The sequence below is a fragment of the Octopus sinensis genome, linkage group LG2, assembly GCF_006345805.1.
Source record: "Octopus sinensis linkage group LG2, ASM634580v1, whole genome shotgun sequence".
Taxonomy (NCBI): domain Eukaryota; kingdom Metazoa; phylum Mollusca; class Cephalopoda; order Octopoda; family Octopodidae; genus Octopus; species Octopus sinensis.
This window is the reverse complement of record NC_042998.1, coordinates 34649670-34675677: the sequence shown is the minus strand read 5'-3', so window position 1 is coordinate 34675677 and position 26008 is coordinate 34649670. Positions and strand designations below refer to the sequence as shown.

Sequence of the window (26008 nt, the reverse complement as noted above, 5' to 3'; positions counted from 1 at the left end):
CCAGCTTGGTGCCTTTAGATTTGACTAAAATTACATTGACACCATCGAAGTCAACTTGCAGAAATTTGGAACGTTAATCTCGCTCATGCAATAAAAACATTAACCATAATTAAAACGAAGAAGCCTCCTACCTTACCGTTTCCATGAGAGGGTAACATGTCTGAGAGTCAAGTCAAATTTGATTATGGTTAGAAACAGCAACAGAATGACTATCCAACGCTAACTACTACACCATTCTGAAGAAGGTTATATATAATGTTACAACTTGAAAGCTTTTCTTTGTTTTATATTTTCAAGAGATCAAGTGTTGGTTTCAAAAATACTGCAACCGAATTAACATCTCTTTCTGTAATATCACCAGGAGATAGAATTCGAACATCTAGCTGCTAGCTACGAATATATTGGTCTTCTTAATATATTTTCTTACAACAAGAAACAATGTAGTTTCTCAACTACATAACATTTCGGTTAGATGTTAATAATATGGAAGCACATACGTGAATACCTGTTACTGTGTGTGTGTGTGTGTGTGTGTGGCATTGTGTGTGCACTTGTTTCGGTAAATATATTTTGCTGCTTTCAAAATAAGAGAAAAAAACCAAACAGCTTTCCTAAAACTTATTGACCTATTTAATACAAAATTATACGTAAAACTTTTTTCTTTTACATGTAAGTCCACATACATGTGTATAATGGAATATATATTTAAAAACTCACAGATTCATACATACATGTGTGTGTGTGTGTGTATATATATATATATATATATATGTGTGTGTGTGTGTGTTTTGCTAATATATGTATCACATAAACGTATGACAATGTAATCTACAATATATAAACACACGTGTTTATATAATCACATTGTACCATGGTTGTGTTAGTTAAACAAACAAAGGTGACACTCTCTTTGTGTTTGTTTCTATACATTAGATCATTGCCAATAGTATGAAGTGACAACAACTTCATTGATTCACTGAAATTCTGTAGAATTGCTCTTATGAAATGAATGGAAGTTAATGTAACATGATATAATTGTTTTAGCTTTAATTAATCTCAGGCTAAGAAACAATTACAAATATGATATACACATACATAGATATATATATGCACATTTATATACACATAAATATGAAAAAATACATATATACACGCACACATACATATATTTATATACAGATGGATGCAAGCATACATATATATATATATATACACACATATGTATTATATTTTATGAGTTATGATTGTTAAAATTTTTATATAATATATATTACATAATGGACACGTCTGTGACCATATTGCTGCTTTCATCCATGTCTTTATACATAATGTCTGATATGTCAACCATATGTCGAAACAATTGTAAACCATGGAATAAACCCCTTCTGCAATTCATCCAATGATGCAGTATTGCCTAATGAAGGGAATCCACGATGATGATCAACTGGATGGCCATGGATAATACAGATTATACTGTACTAATCCCAAGAATATGAACTCTGATGTTAAAATCATGTAGTTTGTGGAAATGCGCGTAGCGATATACTAAATATTTATAAATTCCCATCTAGGATCATTGATATTATATTTATCCTACATTAAATTGGTACAGCCATGATGTAACCCTGAAAACTTGACTCACTGGTCAGTATCATTAGATGGTGGCCAGCGTAATGAAAAGGGAAGTTTATTTGCAGACACTTAATGTTACCATTAATGAATTTAAAAGATATATGTATATATATATATATACATGCTTTTATTTTTCTTGTTTGTCATTTGACTGCGGCCATGCTGGAGCACTGCCTTTAGTTGAACAAATCGACCCCAGCACTTATTCTTTGTAAGCCTAGTACTTATTCTACTGGTCACTTTTGCTGAACTGCTAAGTTACAAGGACATAAACGTAAACACATCAGCATCAGTTGAGGAGCAATGGTGGGATGGACAAACACAGACACACACACATATATATACATACAATGGGCTTCTTCCAGTTTCCATCTACCAAATCCACTCACAAGGCTTTGCTCAGCCGTAGGTTATAGTAGAAGACACTTGCTGAAGGTGCCACACAGTGGGACTGAACCCAGAACCATGTGGTTGGTAAGCAAGCTACTTACCACACAGCCACTCCTGCACCTATCAGCCATTCCTGTGCCTACATGTGTAAATATATATATGTATACACACATATATATATGTATAAATATGTGTGTGTGTATATATTCTTGTGTATATTTATATATGTATATATACATACACACACACATATATCTCCAAACATGCAGACATATACACATATATGTATATAGACCACATGAAATAAATTCTTGAGCTAAAATCAACAAACGATGACATGAAAAAATATCTCAACTCATCTTTTCGAAATTATTCCAAAACAAAAACACCAACAAATGTGCAAAAAGGATTACCATTTCCATTCACTTCAGACTCTTTGAATAAGAAACCAAACTGTGACGGATGTGAAAGTCTCCATAGTTTGTTTTAATCTTACAGTAAAACTATTCTTTCTTTCGGTACTTCAATACTAAAGACGATAACATTTCATGATACACATACATATATATATGTATATATATATATATGTATACATATACACACATATATATACACACACATATATATGCATACATATATATACATACATACATATATATAGTATGTCACTGTAAGCATTGGGAGGTTCTATGTGGTATGTCATTTAATTTATATAAATGCAAAATTATTAATGAAATATAGGATGAGAGTGCCATGCAGTGATGCGTATAGAAACAAACTTGTTAATTTAAACCTGCTTGAGACATATTTGAAGCTGTAAGGAAGCCATTCACTGTGTTTTGTCATGGGGAAAATTTCTCACTCTGGACAAATAGGTGTAAATACATCAAATAAGTTCAGTGTGTTTACACCAATTTGTCTACAGTGAGAGAAATTTTCTACATGACGAATTATAGTGAATGACTTTGTTCCGGGTTCAAATATGCCTGAGGCAGATTTGAGCTGGTAACAAGTTTGTGTTTATTAATGAAATGTTTTAAGAAAGGAAAGAATAAAATGAAATAATAAAAATTTAAATCAAGTCAAGGAAGCTTATGAATTTTTATTGAAGTTATTTTCTAGTCTTAATTGCTAAAAAAAAAAAAAAAATAATAACCAAAAAAATCTCTCTTTTAAGTTTTGGAAATGGAATAAGAAATTTCATGCTTTGTATATTACAACTATGTTAAACTGAAATATGAAAATACAATGTGATAATGACAGAAAACTTAAGACATTTTAATACCAAAGCCAATGTTTTTAGAGAACCAACTACGGCAGTAACTGTCCCCACCTTTTCCAGTGTAAAAGCTTGGAAATGCCAATGAAAATGGAAAAAAAAATCAATAAAATAAAATAAAGTTTCATGACTGATTTTTAAGAGAACAATTCAGTTGATATTTTTATAGAGGGTGACAGACAGTCTAGCCACTGAAAATGTTACTGATAGCCTTGCAGTGCAATATAAAAATATTAAGATAAATATTTATTTTAGAGATTGGATAAAGAAACTAAAGAAATGAAGGTCCATTCCATGACTGACACATTTTCATTTATTGATAAAAAGTTAATATTTTTTACAACTTCAATTAATTCCAGAAACATTTCATTATCTTTGATAAGCAAGCTTTGATGATCCATTTTTGATCATCGTAATTTGAAGATTTCTTAAAAAGCAATTCTATTTTTTTATATTTTGTTTTGGACAAATTAATAAAAAATACTGGCAGTTTATTTCTCGTACAATATTATTTAAAAACTAAATAAAAATTCCAACTTAGACTTTAAATTTTATTAAAATAAACATTCTTCACAATCTGAATTCTTTCTACTTTTAAGGAACTTCCACTTTTTTTTTTGTTCAAAATTCAAAATGCATATTCTTACCCTAAATTCTAATTAGCTCATATTAATACAATTAACATTTCCCTAAACTAATTAATATTGATTTCAACTTTTTGGCTCAACGCCAGAAATCTTTTTTTTTTTCTGGGAGAGGTTAAGTGAGTTGCATCAACCTCAGTGCATAACTGGTACTTATTTTATTGACCCTGAAAAAATGAAAAACAAAGTCAACCTCGACAGAACTTGAACTCAGAATGCAAAGATGGACAAAATGCTGCTAAGCATTTCGCACGGCATGCTAACCATTCTACCTGCTCACTGCCTTAATTAACATTAATGATGAGACTCCATTATTTTACATGGAGCAACATTGTGAGATTTTCTTTCCTTTACCTTTTTTTTTTAAATCATATAACTATGCATTAGAATATGACAATTGATAAATTGATACAGCGCTAAAATATGGCTTTCAATCAAAAACCATGTAGTTTGTCTTCAGCAGTGGTTTATGTGCAAAACAAATTAAATATTTAGATACAAAGAATGAAATACTTTTTCTGGAAGCTAATTTAGATTATTTATTATAATAAAATGTCATAATTAGTATAATCTCCATTTGTATATTAATATTTTAAAACTTACAAATTAAAAATAAAATAGTTCATTTCCATTAGATTATTTTCTTTATATTTACAAAGTTTTGTTACCATCATTCTCCAATGTTTGCTAATGCCACAAATGAATATATTCTTTAAGCAATTTAGCAAATGGTGCAGAATTTCAAATTTAAATAGTTTGCATTTGACGATTTGCTCCATTATGATTTGTCATAATGGAACAAATGTCTGAAAGGAATTTTGGTTATTTTTATTATCATGAATTTTTTTTTTTCTTTGCAACTTACTTGATCTGGTCATAGCATTATTATTTTGATTGCTTATCCAGTATATCATCAAAAATTTAATGGAACATCCCGTCGGAGAAAGCAATACAAATATTGTCAACATTTAAATTCAAATACATTAGGTGCCCAGTTTACTGAGCACTAGATGTCCCCAGAAAACTGGTCACTGAGTGTATTTTAAGAAGCTTATATAACTAAAGCACCAGTGGAAGTGAATACGCCTTTAACTAATGCAGTTGTTGAAACATTACCAGCAATCCAAAGATGGAAGTGAATATTGTCTGTTTAGTCAGAATAAATACTATTTTGCCAGACTCATTAGTCACTTGTCATCAGAGGTATTTAAATTAATTCAAACCTTTTAAAGGACAAATTCAATAAATGATTCAGAAAATTCCGTAGAAATGACATTAAAAATGGGATTCAAGAAATTGACAGTAACTATCCACTTAAAATGTTAAATATATATACATATATATTTTAATTTTTCTTCATTTCACGTTTGTGACAAATATATTTCAGACACTGTGTGGTATCAAGATCTTGGTCAATGGCTATGAACTACTTATAAATTATGGAAACATATTTATTGAAACAGGATATTTTTCTTACAATGAAAAAACTTAAGGAAAACACACAAGGTTCAGAGAAATAAATGAAAAACAAAACTAAACAGAAAAGCACTAACTCAGCATGTGCCTACGGAAAGTAGGCGACTTTGATTTACAATAAAGTTTGTAGCAATAAATCCAGGGAGTTGACGTTCCTCATCATATTGGTATTAATACATTTCTGCATATATTTTAGCACGTTCTTACAGTACTTGGATGAAATCCACATAATTTTTGAAGACGATATACAGCTTAGCGTAGAAAATAAAGCCAACAACCAGAATAAGCAATTTGATATTCTTCTCAACAACAACACTTATTTGGGTTTCTAAGATTTGTTATTTAAAAAAAGAATTGGCAAAATAATTGAAACCAATACAATTTTGGACACTTCCTAATTTTAGCATGGATTTTTTCACCTTTTTTATACCTTTAAAAAAATTGAAAAAGAAACCCAAGATAGTTTTAGATTTTTATGTTGTAAACTAGTGGTTCTTAACCTTTTTAATATCTGGGCCAGATCCAAAATGGGGGGGGGGCACACCAAAAAAAGTAAAACATAGGTCAATTAAAAAAAAAAAAAACATTTATAGAAGGATGCTTGAGGGCCAGATATGGCCCTGGGAGCTACAGTAGAAAACCACTGTTTTAAACATTCAGGGACTCAGAATTTGTGAAAACAAACTTCTTTATAAATGAAATAAAAATTTAAATCTGAAATCTCTTCCCAATAAGAGGATTTAAAATTGTGATTCTTCATTTTTGTATAGAAACATATTTTGTTTGCATTTGAAGCACATAAATATATTGTTGGCATCTGAAATTACATTTTCCATCATTAAGGAATTGAAACTGAAATAACAGCATTTTAAATTGTCAGAAAGTAAAACAAACTAACACTTTCAAACATATATTTATGCGCTTCATATATGAACAAAATATGTGTGTGAGTGTGTGTGTGTGTGTAAGTGAAACCACTAGAGCTGTAAATTCTAACTGTGACCAATTCAAATGAAGATAAATAAAGAGCAGATTCCGACTCTTTGATGTTTAGAACCTATAAATCCAATGATAGCTATTTTTCTTAAGGCAAAAATGTTAGAGTGGGGGAAGGGGTGTGTGTAAAAAATTCCATGCTAAAATAAAATGAAAGCTCAACATTGTAAGATAATTAAAATGACTGAGTTAAAATGGTTCTAGTTATTAAATATTAAAGACATATTTAACTTTTTTTTTTAAAAATTGTTTTAGAGAAACAGTTTAAAAAAATTGGTTTGCTTATAAAAGGAAACCAGTTAAATTTTGGAAGAAATTATTTCAAAAATTGAAAGAGACTAATCTTATTTTCCTTTTTTTCATCTAAAATAGTTTTTAGAAAAATCATACATACAACACATCTACAGGCATATATAAATGTACGCCTAAGCATGTGTGTTTGTACATGTATATACATGTATATATATATGTATGTATGTATATATATATGCACATATATATATATGAAAGAGAGAGAGAAGGGAAGAGAGAATCATGCCAAGATATATGAAGATCTTTGACAGAGGAAATTCTGGAGAATACACTTATATACAAGAAGACACACCAAACATTCACTCGCACACACTCACAGAAGCACATTGCATACTTGTGCACACATACAGAAATGTAACAATAACAATGAAAAAAAATAAATAACAACAAGAACAACAGTATTTAAGAATCCATGCTATTGTCTGACTCTGCATAAAGCGAAACAGAAAGAAAATTGGAAAGTAATTGATATAGGATGTAGCAACGGTTGCAGATGTAAGGAATCACTGCAACCATTCTCTAATGTCTTTGTGGTGTTGTGTTTATGCATTAGCTACAGTGAGAAAGAATGTTGTGGTTGATTAGAGTAAGTAAAGGCAAAAAAAGGAAAAAGAGAAGATGGGTGGGGTTTGAAAGAAAGAAATTCCAAGAGAAGAGTAGCACAAGAACAGGAGAAAAAGGAGGCCAGGTTAAAACCTTTTGTTTAATTTTTTTTTTTTTTCCTTTTATTTAGAATTACAAAAAGAAGCTGTAAAGGTAAGTCCATTTAGCTGAAAGGACACGGGGGAAAAGATAGGTTTAATTTTAGAAGGGATGAAATAGAAAGAGAAGTAAAATTAGTGAAAGATAGATGGAGGTAGATAAATAGAGAAATATGGAACAAAGATGTAAGTAGTGGTAAATAGAGATTTAAAAAGAAAAAAGCATAATTTGGAAAGGTAAAAAGCGATACAGATGGAAAAAATACATAAATGTATTGGCTGAGAAAGCAATGGCAGTGATGTTTACGACATTGCTATAAAGTTTGGCTGAGATGCTCAACATTTCCTTATGGAAACTCATGTAAGGATGTAACCATAACATAACCATGGTTACAATATCAGAAATTTTACAAAAAAAAAAGACCCCTTGTCTTTAATTCTTCCTTTCAAATTCATCATTTGGTTTAATTGTTCTCGCTTTCAGTATGTTTTTCATCTCACTTTTTTTTTTTTTTTCACTGTATCTTTTAATTATTTTCCCTTGGTTTTCTTCTTTGTTCGATTTCTTTATAAAGTTAAATTGTATTTCTTAGAACTGTTTCTTATGTGTTTTATTGTTAGTTGAGATTCTGATAGAGTGAAGAATATAAAATAAAATAACAGCGCTTTATGGGCAGAGTCCAATGAAGGTGACAACGCTTGATTCGTCACGCGGGACATACATCAGAGTCGACCCCCATCGTAAAGAGTCAGAGCTTGAATAATCGTTGGATCCTTCTTAGAGCCCTCAAGGAACTCATCAAATGTTAAGCGGTCATCCTTGTTCTAGGAAGAAAAAAAACAAACAAAAAGATTGAATTAAGTCAAAGAACAAAACAAACTGAAACCAAAACTCTAAAAAAAACGGTAAAGAAAAAACATGGAATCTATTAATTTCAACATAATTCATGTAATATTTGTTCAGCCCTTTATTATTTATGCTGGCCATATCAGGCCCCAATCATTTTACCTCTTATGGTCAAATCAGCCAGATCAGGCTTCTCACACTTACCCTACGATGTCATTCTAAAAATAAACAATCACATTGAAATCTCTGAAGCTATGAGATAATGCAGGATTAATTAAAAATAATGTTAAATAAGCATTATATTTGACACGGTAATTGCTGTCATCATTATCATCGTGAATACTAAAAGAGTTAAGTGGAAAAACAAAATGATTATAAAGTAACTGTCTTTGTGACAAATGTTTTGCAAATACTCTTTTACTTGTTTCAGTCATTTGACTACGGCCATGCTGGAGCACCACCTTTAGTCGAGCAAATCAACCCCAGGACTTATACTTTGTAGGCCCAGTACTTATTCTATCGGTCTCTTTTGCTGAACTGCTAATTTACGAGGATGTAAACACACCACCAGCAGTTGTCAAGCGATGTTGGCGGGGGGTGGGGGGAGACAGACAAATAGAGACACACACATACATATATACGATGGGCTTCTTTCAGTTTCTGTCTACCAAATCCACTCACAAGGCTTTGGTGGGCCCGAGGCTATAGTATAAGACACTTGCCCAAGGTGCCATGCAGTGGGACTGAACCTGGAACATTGTGGTTGGTAAGCAAGCTACTTACCACACAGCCACTCCTGTTCCTATTAATAGTTAATGCGTTTTAAATGCAAAAGTAACAAAGTGAAAGTTCCATGGAAGATATCACTAATATCTCCAGTCAGAGATTAACGGAGTCCATGGATATAAACCTGACCCCTTGTATAAATCAACAGATGAATCTTATGGGATTATTGCCTATATACACTTAATTTACAGATTTCTACAAACCTATCACAATATAAAAATTTACAAATATCTCTAAAACATTAAGGTGTTGTTGTATATATACATATGTATATATATATACATGTATATGTGTGTATAAACATATATATATATATATATATATATATATACATACATACACACACACATATGCACAAACATATATATATATATATATATAAACTTACTTGGAGAAAAGAAAAGAAATGAAACGACGCGAGGGCACTCAGTCATGCAATAATTTAATAAATAAAATATATGTATACATACATATATGTAAGTACCTACATCTACATGTATATATACATGTAGATGTAGGTACGTACATATATGTATGTATGTATGCATATATTTTATTTATTAAATTATAAATATATATATATATATACATACACACATATCCACAAACGTGTGTATATATATATATACATACACACATATGCACAAACGTGTGTGTATATATATATATATATATATGCACGTACACACATATATCAAATTAAATATACAACCAAAAAAGCTACTAATAGTTTCATGCTTTTATGAAACTTGAGATTTTATCCAAAAACTTGGATTATCAACTCACTGGAAAGGAAAACAGTCTCCTACAGATGATGCTTCCTTATAATCCACATAATCTGATTGAATCTATTCCTGACATTGAGGTAAACTGAGGTAGGTGGAAATTAATGTACTGACACCATAAAATACCTGCAGTGAAATTAAATGAACTTGTTTTGGCTGAAACAAGCATTAGTTTTGATGGTGGTGCCTCAGAATTGAAAAAAACAGAGGGGGTAGTAAAACAGTTTACTAATGCATCATCATCATTTAACATCCGATTTCCATGCTAGCATGGGTTGGATGGTTTGACCAGGGTCTGGGAAGCCAGGAGGCTGCACCAGGCTCCAGTCTGATCTGGCAGTGTTTCTACAGCTGGATGCCCTTCCTAATGCCAACCACTTCGTGAGTGTAGTGGGTGCTTTTTATGTGCCAGGTGAGGCTGGCAACGGCCACAATCGGTTTGTGCTTTTTACGTGCGACCGGCACAGAAGCCAGTCAAGGCGGCGCTGGCATCGGCCACGTTCGAATGGTCCAATAAACCATCCTGGCATGGTGGTATTACAACAGATAAAACAATAATAGCCTAAGTAATTCTATTATTACTGAAGCTTATACAAAAAAATTTACCCTCAAACTCCCAAGTAATTACACAATGCTCTTACTTCATGCAAAGCACGAGAGATTTCTTTTTAGCAACAAGGTACTCTGAGACAGCAAAAGTACAATGCCAGTGATGACATACAGGAAACTGATGCTTTGGCCAGCTGCCTGACTAATCAGTTACGATTATCAAGAAAATAAACCTGCTTGTAAATTATCTGAGAAAACTTACCTGAATATCTATATCAACACACATCTAAAACAATTAAATAATGAAATAATTCAGGAATATCTCTTCATAGCTATTTGATCTGTTAGAAATAGCAGCCAAATCTCATTCCTTCCAAATCTTATTGCATTAACTCTTTAACATTTAGTCTGGTGCTATCTGCCCAAATATTCTGTTTTATGAACTGAGAATTGTGGTAGGACACGATTGCTTACATTCTGAACATGGCACCTAAACGAAGATACACGCACACATTGCAATTCTGTTCCGTAAACTTTCTACAAAGCAAATTAGAGCTCAACTGAGTCAACGGAAATTTGTAAGCTGATAAAGAAATCTCTGGATGATCATGTGACTTGTAGCAACCAAATCTATTGTCTTAAAGCAAAATGTTAGAAAATATAGTTCTGGGTTTCCTGCACACAGAAAAAGATGGAATGATCATAGTTGGTGGCCTTTAATATACAGGGTGTGGTAGAAATACCTCCCACAGTTTAAACTTTCACTTATGTGTTGCTAACTTATGCAAGTGCCAATGAAGTTTTCATTTAGCTAATGAACAAAAACTGTAACCCTTTGTTTAAACAACAGTAAAATTAATTTTCATAAATGTTGTTTCTTTTTCCTTTTGTCAACCTTTCAAATGTGGAAGGTATAAGGTGGCGACTGGCAGAAACATTATCACACCGGGTGAAATGCGTAGCCGTATTTTGTCTGCCGTTATGTTCTGAGTTCAAATTCTGCCGAGGTTGACTTTGCCTTTCAGCTTTTCGGGGTCAATAAATTAAGTACTAGTTAGCTACTGGGGTCGATGTAATCAACTTAATCCCTTTGTCTATCCTTGTTTGTCCCCTCTGTCTTTAGCCCCTTGTGGCTAGTAAAGAAATAAGGTATTTCTGCTGCACCCTGTATGTCTAAGCAGGGTTGTTCATAGGTTCAACAGCAACAAGTGGAAAAGAACCTGAGCTGGTGCCACAAAAAAGCACCCTGTACACTCTGTAAAATGGTAGGCATTAGGAAGGGCATCCGACCATAGAAACCATACCAAAGCAGACAAATGGAGCTTGGTGCAGCCCTCCAGCCTTGTCAGCTCCTGTCAAACCATCCAACCCATGCCAGCATGGAAAGCAGACGTTAATTATGATGATGATGATGATGATGCTCACTTGCAATGTAGCGTGTCATCACGGAACCACTTACCATTTTTTAATTTCAAAAAGTCTTATTCATTAAAACCTCATCTGATGGATGTCAAATCAGCAGAAAAACTTTAATTGGTGGTAATGTGATTAATAAAGAAACTTATTTTAATGTACATATGTAATGTAGGCATACACACATACATATACATACACACACATATACATACATATATATATATATAGATAGATAGATAAAAGTGTATATATATAGTTAGATAGATAGATAGATAGATAAGTGTATGTATATATATATATATATATATATATAGATAGATAGGTAAATAAAAGTGTGTATATATATATATATATATATATATATATATATAGATAGATAGATAAAAGTGTATGTATATATATATATAGATAGATAGATAGATAAAAGTGTATATATATATATATATAGATAGATAGATAAAAGTGTATATATATATATATAGATAGATAGATAGATAAAAGTGTATATATATATATATATATATATAGATAGATAGATAAAAGTGTATATATAGATAGATAGATAAAAGTGTATATATATAGATAGATAGATAAAAGTGTATATATATATATATATATATATAGATAGATAAAAGTGTATATATAGATAGATAGATAAAAGTGTATATATATAGATAGATAGATAAAAGTGTATATATATATATATAGATAGATAGATAGATAGATAAAAGTGTATATATATATAGATAAATAAAAGTGTGTATATATATATATAGATAGATAGATAGATAGATAAAAGTGTGTATATATATATATATATAAATAGATAGATAGATAAAAGTGTGTATATATATATATATATATAGATAGATAAATGTGTATATATTTATAGAGATTCATATATATGTACACATTATTATAATTATATGTATAAAATGGAGCATATTATGCACACATGATATCATATGTATATCAGATTGTTTCACATGCAATTAATATATCTTCTAAGCACTTTATGCCACAAATTAATTAATCAGTTAATTTATTGCTTCAGGAATTTACATAATATAATTGTTTTTGATATAGCTCAGCATTGCTGCCATCATTATCATAACCAAAATTATCTCCTGCCCCTCCTTCAACCTCTTCATAAGCAACAGCAGCAGCGATTTTAATGAGTTCTAGATATGAAAAACTTGAATGTAGCGATTTTGTAATCATTATTTAACAATTTATAAGTTAAAAATAAAAATATTTCTCATGAACAAGGTGTGTTTGAATAAGTTGTATGGGGTGCTCCTATGGCGTAATGGGGAACTTTTGGCAAAGTTTAGTCCATAATGCTGGTTTGATTCCCAGTTGAGCAATTTCAATTCACTTATGAATCGTTATGATTTCCAGCTGTATTTAAGATCTTAGAGGGAGAAGGATCTGTTCTGCCAATCTGTCTTTCTATTAACACAGTCCATGGAATCACAAAGGTCAGGTAATAATCAGTTAAAAGCTACGAGGTGTCTCATTATGTATTTGAATAGTTACAATTGATAGGATGGTCTACTAAATTAAGGCAGCAAGCTGGCAGAAACGTTAGCGCGCCGGGCAAAATGATTATCGGTATTTCGCCTGCCGCTACATTCTGAGTTCAAATTCCGCCGAGGTCAGCTTTGCCTTTCATCCTATAGAGGTCGATAAATTAAGTACCAGTTACGCACTGGGGTCGATGTAATCGACTTAATACCTATGTCTGTCCTTGTTTGTCCCCTCTATGTTTAGCCCCTTGTGGGTAATAAAGAAATAGGTATTTCGTCTGCCGCTACGTTCTGAGTTCAAATTCCGCCGAGGTCGACTTTGCCTTTCATCATTGTGGGAGGTCGATAAATTAAGTACCAGTTACGCACTGGGATCGATGTAATCGACTTAATCCCTTTGTCTGTCCTTGTTTGTCCTCTCTATGTTTAGCCCCTTATGGGCAATAAAGAAATAAGGATGGTCTAAATTAATATACCAATGTTGGTATCATAAGATGTTTATAGACAAGAAGTGAAATATATGTAGTTGTAGATAAAGAGTACAGGTAAGTATAATCCACCACGATAAACAACAGAAATAGCAAAATCCTCTCTTATCAAACAGACCTATTACCAAAGACATTACAGTTATGACCATCCACTCATTCCCCCCCCCCCCCCCGAAATAGTCTATCTAAATCTACCTTATCCAATATGTCCTTCCTTTTTTATGATTACAGCATGTCATTTGAGAGAGATTTTGCTGTTAAATCTAGCAGGAACAAAATTTGTTTAGTGGGTGCAGACACAGCTCCAAAATGTTTTCCGCTTTTAATATCAAAATAAACATAGGTATAATAATAATATGCAGTATCAGGCAATGGCTCTCATGGCTTCTGGTCTTAACTGATTGGAAGTGTTATCATGTACATTGTTTTGTCTTGGTATAAAAGATGGGCTACAGCAAATATTCTGCTCAGTACCACAGATTTGCTTGTCAGTTGTTTGACCTTAACCAGTTGAGCATGTCCCTTAGTGGCTGATGATATGTGCATCTCTGATCACGAGTAGAAGTAGTGGGGGAGCATCACTTTGGAAACATGGGTGTTTCATTTAACATCCTTAAACAACCCTTATTCAGAGATCTTTTGAGTGGGATGGGCTACCCAATCTGAAGAAAATTGTAACTGGATCCCACCTGCAAGGTCATGTGCTATTTATCTTGATATGAGATCACCATGTCATGCACATATGATTGTGATGCATGTGCCTAGTATACCCTTATCAAACAGGTAGTCATGATGGGTATGTTGGGCTTTGATGGCATGCACTGCTCTCTCACTCAATAATAATAATAATGGTTTCAAATTTTGGCACAAGGCCAGCAAAAATTCGAGGAGGGTCAAGTCAATTACATCAATCCCAGGGTCCAGTTGAGAATTATTTTATTGACCCAGAAAGGATAAAAAGCAAGGTGACCTTGGTGGGGTTTTGAAATCAGAATGTAAAGACAAATAAATATGCTGCCAAGCACTTTATCCCGTATGTTAACAATTCTGCCAGTTCGTCCCCTTAATAATGATAATAACGTATAAGCATTTAGCTGAAACAATCTCAACAGTCTGGTCATGTCTCAAAACCAGAGATAACATAGCAATGTGTTTCTATAATCTATGCTGAGAATAGATGAAATAATTGGTACTTGTAAATCACCACTCCTGATTGACTGGGAATATATGCAACGTCTAATAAACGTTATCATTACAGCTAGCTGATAGAAAATTGCACATGGATGGGGAAGCTGTGTGTATATGAACTGATAAGATAATATCTAGCTACACTTGCATCAGGTTTGTAGCAGAATTGAATTGATGCATAACATCATCACCATGTGGTCATTTAGAACATCAATATTCTTATCTACTCTAGGCACAAGCCTGAATTTTTTGGGGAGGGGGCCAGTTGATTAGATTGACCCCAGTATTCAACTGGTACATAATTTATCGACCCTGAAAGGACGAAAAGCAAAGTCAACCTCGGCGGAATTTGAACTCAGAACATAAAGACATTTCGTCAGGCATGCTAACGTTTCTGCCAGCTCACTGCCTTATTATAGCATCAATATTGATATTCTTTTCTACTCTAGGCACAAGGCCTGAAATTTGGGGGGAAGGGGCTAGTTGATTAGATCGCCCCCAGTATGTAACTGGTAGTTAATTTATCAACCCTGAAAGGAAGAAAGGCAAAGTCGACCTCGATGGAATTTGAACTCAGAACGTAAAGACAGATGAAATACTGCTAAGCATTTCACCCGGCGTGATGACATTTCTGCCAGCTCACTGCCTTTAATTTAATACAAATTCTTTTCTACTCTAAGCACAAGGCCCGAAATTTTGGGAGAGGAGGCCAATCAAATAGATCGACTCCAGTACGCAACTGGTACTTAATTTATTGACACCAAAGGACGAAAGGCAAAACTGACCTCGGCGGAATTTGAACTCAGAATGTAAAGACAAACAAAATACCACTAAGCATTTTGCCTGGTGTGCTAACATTTCTGCCATCTCGCCACTTTACTATAACCTCAATATTGATATCGTTTGAGTAGTGACGTGACTCACCAACTCGATGTACACAGTCATTTACCAGTGAGAGTGTGTTACTGTCTACTGTGATTTTCAAGTTCAGAGCAAGGTTTGGTAGATAAATCTCAAATCTACAAGTATATATGTTACATATATAACCTAGTGGTTAGAGCAGTGGATTCGTGGTCGAGGGATCGCAGGTTCAAATCTCAGACCGGGCGATGTGTGTGTTTATGAGCGAAACACCTAAGCTCCACGCTGCTCCAGCTGAAGGTAATGGCGAACTTCTGCTGACTTTTTCACCACAACTTTCTCTCACTCTTTCCTCCTGCATCTTGCAGCTCACCTGCGACAGACTGGCATCCCATCCAGGTGGGGAACCTATACGCCAAGGAAACCGAGAAACCGGCCCTTATGAGCCAGGCATGGCTTGAGATGGAACAAACAAATAACATATACCTGTAATTCACCCAGGTCCATAAATCATATGTATAATACACTGATTGTTAAAATTCTTAACGAGCAGTTCGAAACTGGGCTGATATTTATATCTACCAATTTGCAGATTAACTTGGGCCTGTACAGTGGCAGACTGGTCAGGCTGCCAGCTTGTCCAATGGCAATAGGCACCTGTGCCAGTAGAATCCATATATGGGGGCCCATCCCCTCAAGTTTGAGAATTTTTTATTCACCCCTGGAAGAAGGCATTAATTATTTCAGCCTGGCTGTGTTTGTAGACAGTTGAAAAGAACACTTTCAACAAAAAATTAAAAAAATAAAAATGATTGGATTGTAGTTGCAGGTGCCCCCCCCCCCAGTCTCCTGGCAACCAATATTTTTAGACCCAGACTGCCACTGGGCCTGTATATAAACAACCAAAATATTTGAAGCGGGTGCAGTCCAATGATTGAAGTCAGTAAAAGAGTAAAGAATAAAAAGAATATAGAATTAGACGATGCAATTCCTTGGCTGCTAATGATAATAATAATAGTAGTAATAATAATAATAATAAACAAACGTAATAGAAGATCTAAACAGGATAATAGATATGGAGAAATTGCTTCCTGTTTGCATCAGACCAATTAGTTATAAGAACTGTGCATGAGCCAACAGGACATCCAGACTGCTTCTGTGCATTCCAGTACAGATTACGGAATGCGTAATTTGGTCCTTTTATAGAAAGATATAAATGTTGGCAATGTAATTTTTGGAGAATGCCAATACAGAGATGAAAACTGTTGTTTCAATATGGAATATAATCGAAATCATTATAGAAGATTTCCTTCTGTCTCTCATCACATTCATTCATTCTCTTTTCCTAAGTAGAGATGATATGAGCATAAACGTGTGTGTGCATGTGTGTAATGTTTGTTTGTTTCGGTCATTAGATGTATGTGTGCATGTGTAACTTTTTTTTTAGTCATTAGAGTGCAGCCATCTTGGGTCATTACCTTGAAGAATTTTTAGTTGAAACAAATCAATCCCAGTTCTTATTTTCATTTTTTTTTTTAAAAAGCCTCGTTCTTACTTTATTAGATTCTTTTGCCAAATTGCTAAGTTACGGGGATATAAACACACTAACACAAGTTGCCAAGCAGTGGTGGAGGACAAACATAGACACATACACATAAATAAATATATATATCTGTAAATGTTAATATGTGACAATTACTCGGTAGCCAAGATAAAACTCCGAGTTTTGGATGTTGAGGTGGAAATCCATGCCACCATCTCTTCAGTTATCCAGCCATCGGAAAATCTCAGGGTTTTATCTTGGCTACCGAATAATTGTCACATATTACATTTACAGATAAATTCCTCAATTTACATAATATCGAGGTATCTTTCTTTCTTTTGTTATCTTACTGCTTTTATCAATATATATATATATATATATACACACGATAAGCTTCTTTCAGTTTCTGTAAACATATCCAGTCACAGGGCTTTGGTTGGCTTGGAACCAGAGTAGAAAACCCCTGCCCAAGGTACCATGCAGTGGGAGTGAACCCAGGACCATATGGTTGGGAAGCCAGTCTAGGTACAGGTGTAGTTGTCTGGCAAGAAGTTTTCTTTGCACCCACATGGTTCTGGGTTCAATCCCACTGCATGTCACCTTGGGTGAGTGCTTTCTACTATAGCCCCAGGCTGACCAAAGTCTTGTAAGTGGACTTTGGTTGACAGAAACTGTCGGCTTTTATATAAAATAATGTACCATCCTTCTTAAGGTTACAAATATTAAGCAATTATAGAAATATATGTACCTCCCAATACCAACCAAAAAGTGTATTTCAAAACCCTCAAACTTTCAGATACCTATACACCCACCCATATGCAGGTGCCTATGGACCTAACATTCTTTTCTATTCTAGGCACAAAGCTTGAAATTTTGGGGGAGGGGGGTAGTCGATTAGATCGATCTCAGTACACAACTGGTACTTAATTTATCAACCCTGAAAGGATGAAAGGCAAAGTCGACTTCAGGGGAATTTGAACTCAGAATGTAAAGATGGATGAAATACTGTTGAGCATTTCGCGTTGCATGCTAACGTTTCTGCCATCTTGCTGCCTGTCAAGGACCAAACATTGAGATATAAACACCCATATATGTGTAAATAATTACACACACACACACACTCTCATAGTCATACATCCATCTCTAATGAGAAATAAACAGATTTCCAATGAAAACATTTTTCCAGTTCTATAATTAAGAGATGAGGAATTATGTACATTTACATTTGATGAAGGCTGGAGGGTATATCAGCCGAAACATTGCGTTAACAACAAACAAGATGAGGACAAATATCCGTCAAATGTAACTAATGTAAATAAAACATTTTGCTTCTAATTTATAGTAAAAAGTGCATGTGTGTCATATTAAATTCCCAATGTGCATTTTCCGTATACATCTGTTTGTCTATGCTTCAGTAGTTTTGTGTGTGTATGTGTATCTGTGTGCCTTGGTCTACATGCAACATCTGCATGCTTCTCATACTTCCCAACCAGATCTTACAACCAACAACAAAGAAATAATTCTTGCCATGCCCACCCCTTCAACTAATCCCTTCACCCAGCAACTCAGGGGCCAAACCAACTCCCCACAGTTGAAATATGACTCAAAACATTTTTCAGAGAATCGCATTACTTCAAATAGACAAAAATTGTTCCCAAAACCTTTAACAAATTGAAAGATGAAATTGAGAGTCACTGTTATTCTTTTGTGTTTTAGCCTAAAGACTGTGGCCATACTAGGGCATTTTCAATATGTTGGGCCTTTGAATGTTGATCCTCAAAGAGGCAATGACAAAAGACCGAGACCTCTGGAGGTATGCTGTGATTGAGAAGGCCCCTGCAAATAAAGTGAGTCCACAGCTGTAACCTACACCAGTGTCGTATAACCAGCCCACTCAAAAGTACCTTGGATTGCAGAACGATCTGCTGTGCTTGAGGAGACCTCTTAAGTCAAGTACATCAACATCAACAGCAATATCAAAACCAAATTAAATGGAAATTTTAGTTGTGAGCCCCATGCCAGTAGCACGTAAAAAGCATCATCCGAACATGGCCGATGCCAATGCCGCTTTGATTGGCTTCTGTGCTGGTGACATGTAAAAAGCACCATCCAATTGTGGTCGATGCTAGCTTCTCTGCTGGTGGCATGTAAAAAGCACCCACTACACTCATGGAGTGGTTGGCATTAGGAAGGGCATCCAGCTGTAAGAAATACTGCCAGATCAGATTGAAACCTGGTGCAGCCTCCTGGCCTTCCAGACCCCAGTCAGACTGTCCAACCCATGCCAGCATGGAAAACGGATGTTAAACAACGATGATGATGAATTAAAATTTATGCTAACTACAGTATTGAACTCTCTTATTAATATGCATACACAGTATGCAAACCCACAGAACAGACTATTGGAATTGGTCTAAAACTAAATACAATAATGGCAAATTTCCAATCTTCAAATATTCTAATAACTCATCTCAAACTTTTATTAATTTGTAAACTTTGCACTTGAGTAGATTTTGCATCAGTCTTTGTCTTTGTTTCTTTATGTAAGTCTGGAAGAGTTGAAACACTGCATAATAATATGTTGCAGCATCATATTATACACATGAGACACAGTCGCTAACACATTGCAACAAAGCACACCAACAGTGCTGTTGTCTCTTTACATGGTGCACAAGGTTCTTGTGACCCATGCATGGCTTAAAAATCTATCTTCTTTAGATGCCAAAAATACCTGAGTTCTGTACAACCAGCAACCACACGACAAGAATAGTCCACATTAAATATTGTTCATATTTGACTGGCTTCTGTGCTGGTGGCATGTAAAAAGCACCAACCGATCGTGGTCGCTGCCAGCCTCCCCTGGCACCTGTGCTGGTGGCATGTAAAAAAGCACCCACTACACTCATGGAGTGGTTGGCGTTAGGAAGGGCATCCAGCTGTAGAAACACTGCCAGATCAGACTGGAGCCTGGTGCAGCCTCCTGGCTTCCCAGACCCTGGTCGAACCATCCAACCCATGCTAGCATGGAAATCGGATGTTAAACGATGATGATGTTGGGGTCACATAAAAAGCACCCAGAACACTCTGTAAAGTGGTTGGAATTAGGAAGGGCATCCAGCCATAGAAACCATGCTAAATAGACAAGGGAGCCTGGTGCATCCCCCCCTCAGCTTTGCCAGCACCTGCCAAGCCACCCCACACATGCCAACATAGAAAACAGATATTAAATTATGATGATAGCTAGAATGATGCAACTGTAAGTGGTGAGCTGACAGAAATGTAAGCACACCGGGCAAAATGCTTGGCGGTATTTTTGTCTGCCGCTACGTTCTGAGTTCAAATTCTGCCGAGGTTGACTTTGCCTTTCATCCTTTCGGGGTCGATAAATTAAGTACCAGTTACGCACAAACAAGCACAGACTTGGCTATGTAGTAAGAAGTTTGCTTCCCAGCCACATGGTTCTGGGTTTAGTCCCACTGCATGGAACCTTGGGCGGGTGTCTTCTACTATAGCCTCAGGTTGACCAAAGCCTTGTAAGTGGATTTGGTAGACGGAAACTGAAAGAAGCCAATGTGTGTGTGTGTGTGTGTGTGTGTGTATTTCTTTGTCCCCTACCACTGTTTGACCATCAGTGTTGGTTTGTTTACATTCCTATAACTTAGCAATTTGTTAAAAGTAACAAATAGAATAAATACCAGGCATTCAAAAAAAAATGTATTGAAGCCAATTCATTCAACCAAAAATTCTTTGTGGTGGTGCCCCAGCATGGCCGCAATCTAATGACAAAGAGATAAAAGATAAATCAATCAAGCATGACCTGTTTTTTTATTTGTTCCTTCTCAAGCCACACCTGGCTCATAAGGGCCGGTTTCCCGGTTTCCTTGGCATATAGGTTCCCCACCTGGACGGGACGCCAGTCCGTCGCAGGTGAGCTGCAAGATGCAGGAGGAAAGAGTGAGAGAAAGTTGTGGCGAAAGAGTCAGCAGAAGTTTCGCTATTACCTTCTGCCAGAGCCAAGTGGAGCTTAGGTGTTTAGCTCATAAACACACATATCGCCCGGTCTGAGATTCGAACCCTCGACCGCGAGTCCGCTGCTCTAACCACTAGGCCATGTGCCTCCACAAGCATGACCTGTATCTGTGATGGGGTTGAGAGAGAGAGAGAGAATGAGTGCATCTTTGCTGTTTTCGGCTTGGCATGTTTGATAGCTATTTTCTATCGAGTGTCGTGAATCTGGAGATGAGCCAGTTTGATATCGGAATACGAGTTGTTTGTCAATGTTTATATGTCTGAAGTATTGGATTAGTGACCAACTTTACAATATTTACATTTGACAGATATTTGTCCTCATCTTGTTCATTGTTAACACAATGTTTCAGCTAATATATAATAATAATAACATCGGAAAAATACCTTAGGAATGAGAACCCAGGTTCAAAATTCCCTCAAAGAAACCTGATGAAGGCTGGAGGGTATGTCCGTCAAAACATGTTAACAACAAAGAAGATGAGAACAAATATCCGTCAAATGTAAACAATGTAAATAATTCCTCATCTCTTAAATATAGAACTAGTAACCAACTTGATGTTCATTCAAATCTTGTTATAGTGAAACCAGTTCTTGGATTTATAATCATTGGGAAAAGGAATAATTTTAAAAGACAAATTGTATTTCCTATCTTTGTAACTTCAACCAAATCTATATCACTGTTTACTTTCTTGTGGATATTAAGCTATTTTAACCTAATTATCGCTCCTTCATTTGGCGTTAGGAAGGGCATCCAGCTGTAGAAACACTGCCAGATCAGACTGGAGCCTGGTGCAGCCTTCTGGCTTCCCAGATCCCCGGTTGAACCGTCCAACCCATGCTAGCATGGAGAACGGACGTTAAACGATGATGATGATGATGATGATTCTCTCTGCTAAAATCATAATGAATAATGCTTTGGTGGGCATTTCTCTTTGGAAAATATACACATTATTCTATAATATTATTCATAAATTACCTGTTGTCAATAAACTAGTTTCTGACAAGAAGAGTAATATACTTTGCATGGACGCAGATGCTTACAGTAAAAATTTCAAATTAATGGCATCGAACAACTAGTTCGATATCTTAACTTCCTTGCCATTTTTATATACAAAGTAGGTTTTGACATTTGCAAATTATTATGTACAAAAAAAATGAATGCTTCAGGGACTTTTTTTCAATAGCTTTGGTCTTGCCAATCTGAAAAAAATTATTTTAGCTAATTTATTTTTTATCTATCACTCCAAAATGATCTTCGTTCCATTCAAATGTCAGTAGTTGAGCTAATTCTGCTGTAGAGATCTTGTGATAAAGATATAGGTTTTGTGCCTGCTACAAACAGCATTTTTTGCTCAAAACATGATTTTCTATTTGCTTTTGTTTCTGCTGAAAGCAATTGGTTTTCTTTTAAAATTCTGCAACAATAAAATGCACATACTCCCATATTTTCAGTGCAAACCAAGCTAAATGACAACAGATAAACAAAGAACAAACTACCAAGGGAATGCTTGGGATTTGTCGCTTGAATTACAACATGTAGCAGCTCTTTCTCTCATGTAGCTTCTTACTGTCTTTAAAGTGAATGTCTGAATAAGAGAATAAATAACGAACATCCTTTTATGATATTCAATCAATGATATTTCACTGGATATAATTAATCATAATTATCCCAGTTGATCATCTTGAATTTAAAAGCACAGAATTGTTGGTGCGTCAGACAAAATGCTTGGCAGCATTTCTTGTCTTTGCATTTTGAGTTCAAATTCTTCTGAGTTTCGACTTTGTCCTGTCTGGTACTTTATTTTGTTTGACTCTGAAAGGATGGGTCCTTTCAGGGTTGATAAAATAAAGTACCAGTGAAGCACTGGGGGTTGATGTAATCGACTCTCTCTCCTTTCCAAAATTTCAGGCCTTGTGCCATGTTAGTAGGAAGAATTATTTAAGGAGAGCAAGGAGAGCAGTGGCATTCGTTTACTAGTACAATGGATTTGGTTTATTCAGCCTATGTAAGAAACACAGGCAAAAGTGGAATATTCCAGAGGGCTGCATTTCTAAGGGAAGGGGTGAGAAAAGTGTTTAGAATGGGGTTTTAAGATGAGAGAGTAATGAGAAAATGCTTCAGTCATTTGACTGCGGCCATGCTGGAGCACTGCCTTTAATCGAGCAACTCGGTCCCGGGACTTATTCTTAGTAAGCCCAGTACTTATTCTATCGGTCTCTTTTGCCGAACCGCTAAGTGACGGGGGACATAAACACACCAGCATCGGTTGTCGAGCAATGCTAGGGGTACAAACACAAACATACACGCACACACACATATACATATATATGACGGGCTTCTTTCAGTTTCGGTCTACCAAATCCACTCACAAGGTTTTGGTCGGCCCGGACTTTAAGCAGAATTGTCTATAAACTGCCAACGGGAATGATTCATTCAAGTTCTAGTAAATGGATCAATAAGATAATATAATATATTGGTGAATGTAATGTATTAAGTGGTTGTAATAAGCTTCTAAGCGAATGTTTGTCTCTCAGTTGCATGGCCATTTTTGTAGTTGTTGTTTAGAAAGTTAGTGTGTCACAGTTGTGTCATTCTTATTTCTTTATTGCCCACAAGGGGCTAAAGATAGAAGGCACAAACAAGGATAGACAAAGGGATTAAGTTCATTATATCGACCCCAGTAACTGGTACTTATTTAATTGACCCCGAAAGGATGAAAGGCGGAATTTGAACACAGAACGTAGCGGCAGACGAAATACCTATTTCTTTACTACCCACAAGGGGCTAAACACAGAGAAGACAAACAAGGACAAACGGATTAAGTTGATTACATGGACCCCAGTGTGTAACTGGTACCTAATTTATTGACCCCAAAGGGATGAAAGGCAAAGTCGACCACGGCGGAATTTGAACTCAGAACGTAACGGCAGATGAAATACGGCTATGCATTTCGCCCGGCATGCTAACGTTTCTGCTAGCTCGCCGCCTTACCACACAACCATACCTACATATATATATATATATATATATATATATATATATATATATAAGAACTTACTGTGGACAAGGCTGCGTTGGATTCAATTATAAATAAATAAAAAGTACACATTAAGTACAGGACATCACCAATGAGCGAAAAATACGTAAATGCATGAGAGATAAGTCCAGGACAAAATACCAAAGTCCAACCCCTCTTCAGTTGTGAACTGTTTTATTACTCTCTATTTCATGCTTTCAATGACAAGCTAGGAAAACTTCGTAAAACAGCAGCATCCAGAAATTTTTAAGAGATAAAATTTGTGGAGACTTAGGGCTTCGAACGAACAAGCAACAACAGAGTAGACGTACAGAGTAAACAATTGATGAAGTCAAACATTCAGGGCTGTTAGGCTAAGACGGATTGTAATGGGTGACGCCTGGGAGAAATTTTGAAAGGATATAGAATAAATAGAAAAGAAAAATTGTCGAGAGGTGAGGGAAATGGCATCCAGCTCGTTGGATGTCACATTAAAAAAAGACAGAATATATATATATATATATATATATATATATATATATATATATATATATATATATATATATATATATATATATGTATGTATATAAATATAAATAAATATATATATATGGCTTACGGCCATATCACGTTGAAAACACCGGTTCTCGTCCGATCACCGAAGTTAAGCAACATCGAGCCTAGTTAGTACTTAGATGGGTGACCGCTTGGGAAACTTAGGTGCTGTAAGCATTTTTTTTCAGCGATGGTGCCCCAGCATGGCCGTGGCTTTCGGGCTAAAACATTTTTAACGATTTTATATATATATATATATATATTTATATGCAAACATATCCACACACAAGTGACAGCTGAATTCATTCCACTTAAAAGTTATTATGCAACCCAATGCCATAACAGTTGATGCAAATATTTGTGAAGCAAGTTTTTCAACTGGACAGCCATGCCTCTGCCCATGATGAATTCTCTGAAATGTTTCGACTTTGGAAGAATTGTACAGGAACCTAAACAAATTCTTAAGAAGCTGAAAACAACTTAGGATATCATCTGGTGTAAACAAGGATTTTATGTGTAGCATTTTCTAAGATGCTCCCAGAGGTATCTTGCTATTTTTCTGTTTTAGTTGTTTCAAGAAGTAGAGGCTGACCAAAATCTGGATGATTGTGGCCCATCTGAGAAACGAACCCCAAAAGATGGTTTGACTGCTGCAGTAAGGTTTGCTAGCATTCTCTGCAGTAATGCTTTTGCAGTCATGTCTGCAAGGCACAGTTAAACACACCATCTGTTCTGGGGGTAACAACTCATTACTCTACCCATCATCTTCTGCTGCTTAATTCTCCACCCCCTGTTTTTTTCTTTCTCTCTATTTCCAGGGTGAGGTAGTTTTGTGTTTTTTCTCGATAATTTGGTCTTCTATACTTTTATTGTTTTTTTTCTTTTCTTCCCATGAAAAAATGTAAATAAAAACAAAGCCTAAATATAAAAAAGAAAATAATCAAAATTCACAAAACGAATCAGTTTGCTAAGCCAAAGGGTCAAC

At 35.1% G+C, this 26008-nt stretch overlaps 1 protein-coding gene and 1 non-coding gene across 2 annotated transcripts in view; one reads left to right on the top strand and one right to left on the bottom strand.

The window, feature by feature from the left end:
• Window positions 1–4259: 4259 nt before the first annotated feature.
• The window catches only part of LOC115228524 (neuronal calcium sensor 1), a 380122-nt gene continuing 358373 nt past the window's right edge, over window positions 4260–26008 (bottom strand). Inside the window, exon 8 of the mRNA XM_029799096.2 lies at window positions 4260–8255. Within this exon, the coding sequence (XP_029654956.1) occupies window positions 8154–8255 (102 nt within the window). The 3' untranslated portion in view covers window positions 4260–8153. The remainder of the gene's footprint in view (window positions 8256–26008) is intronic.
• LOC115208782 lies at window positions 25082–25200 on the top strand. The gene has a single exon (XR_003881237.1). It is a non-coding gene; the product is annotated as a 5S ribosomal RNA (ribosomal RNA).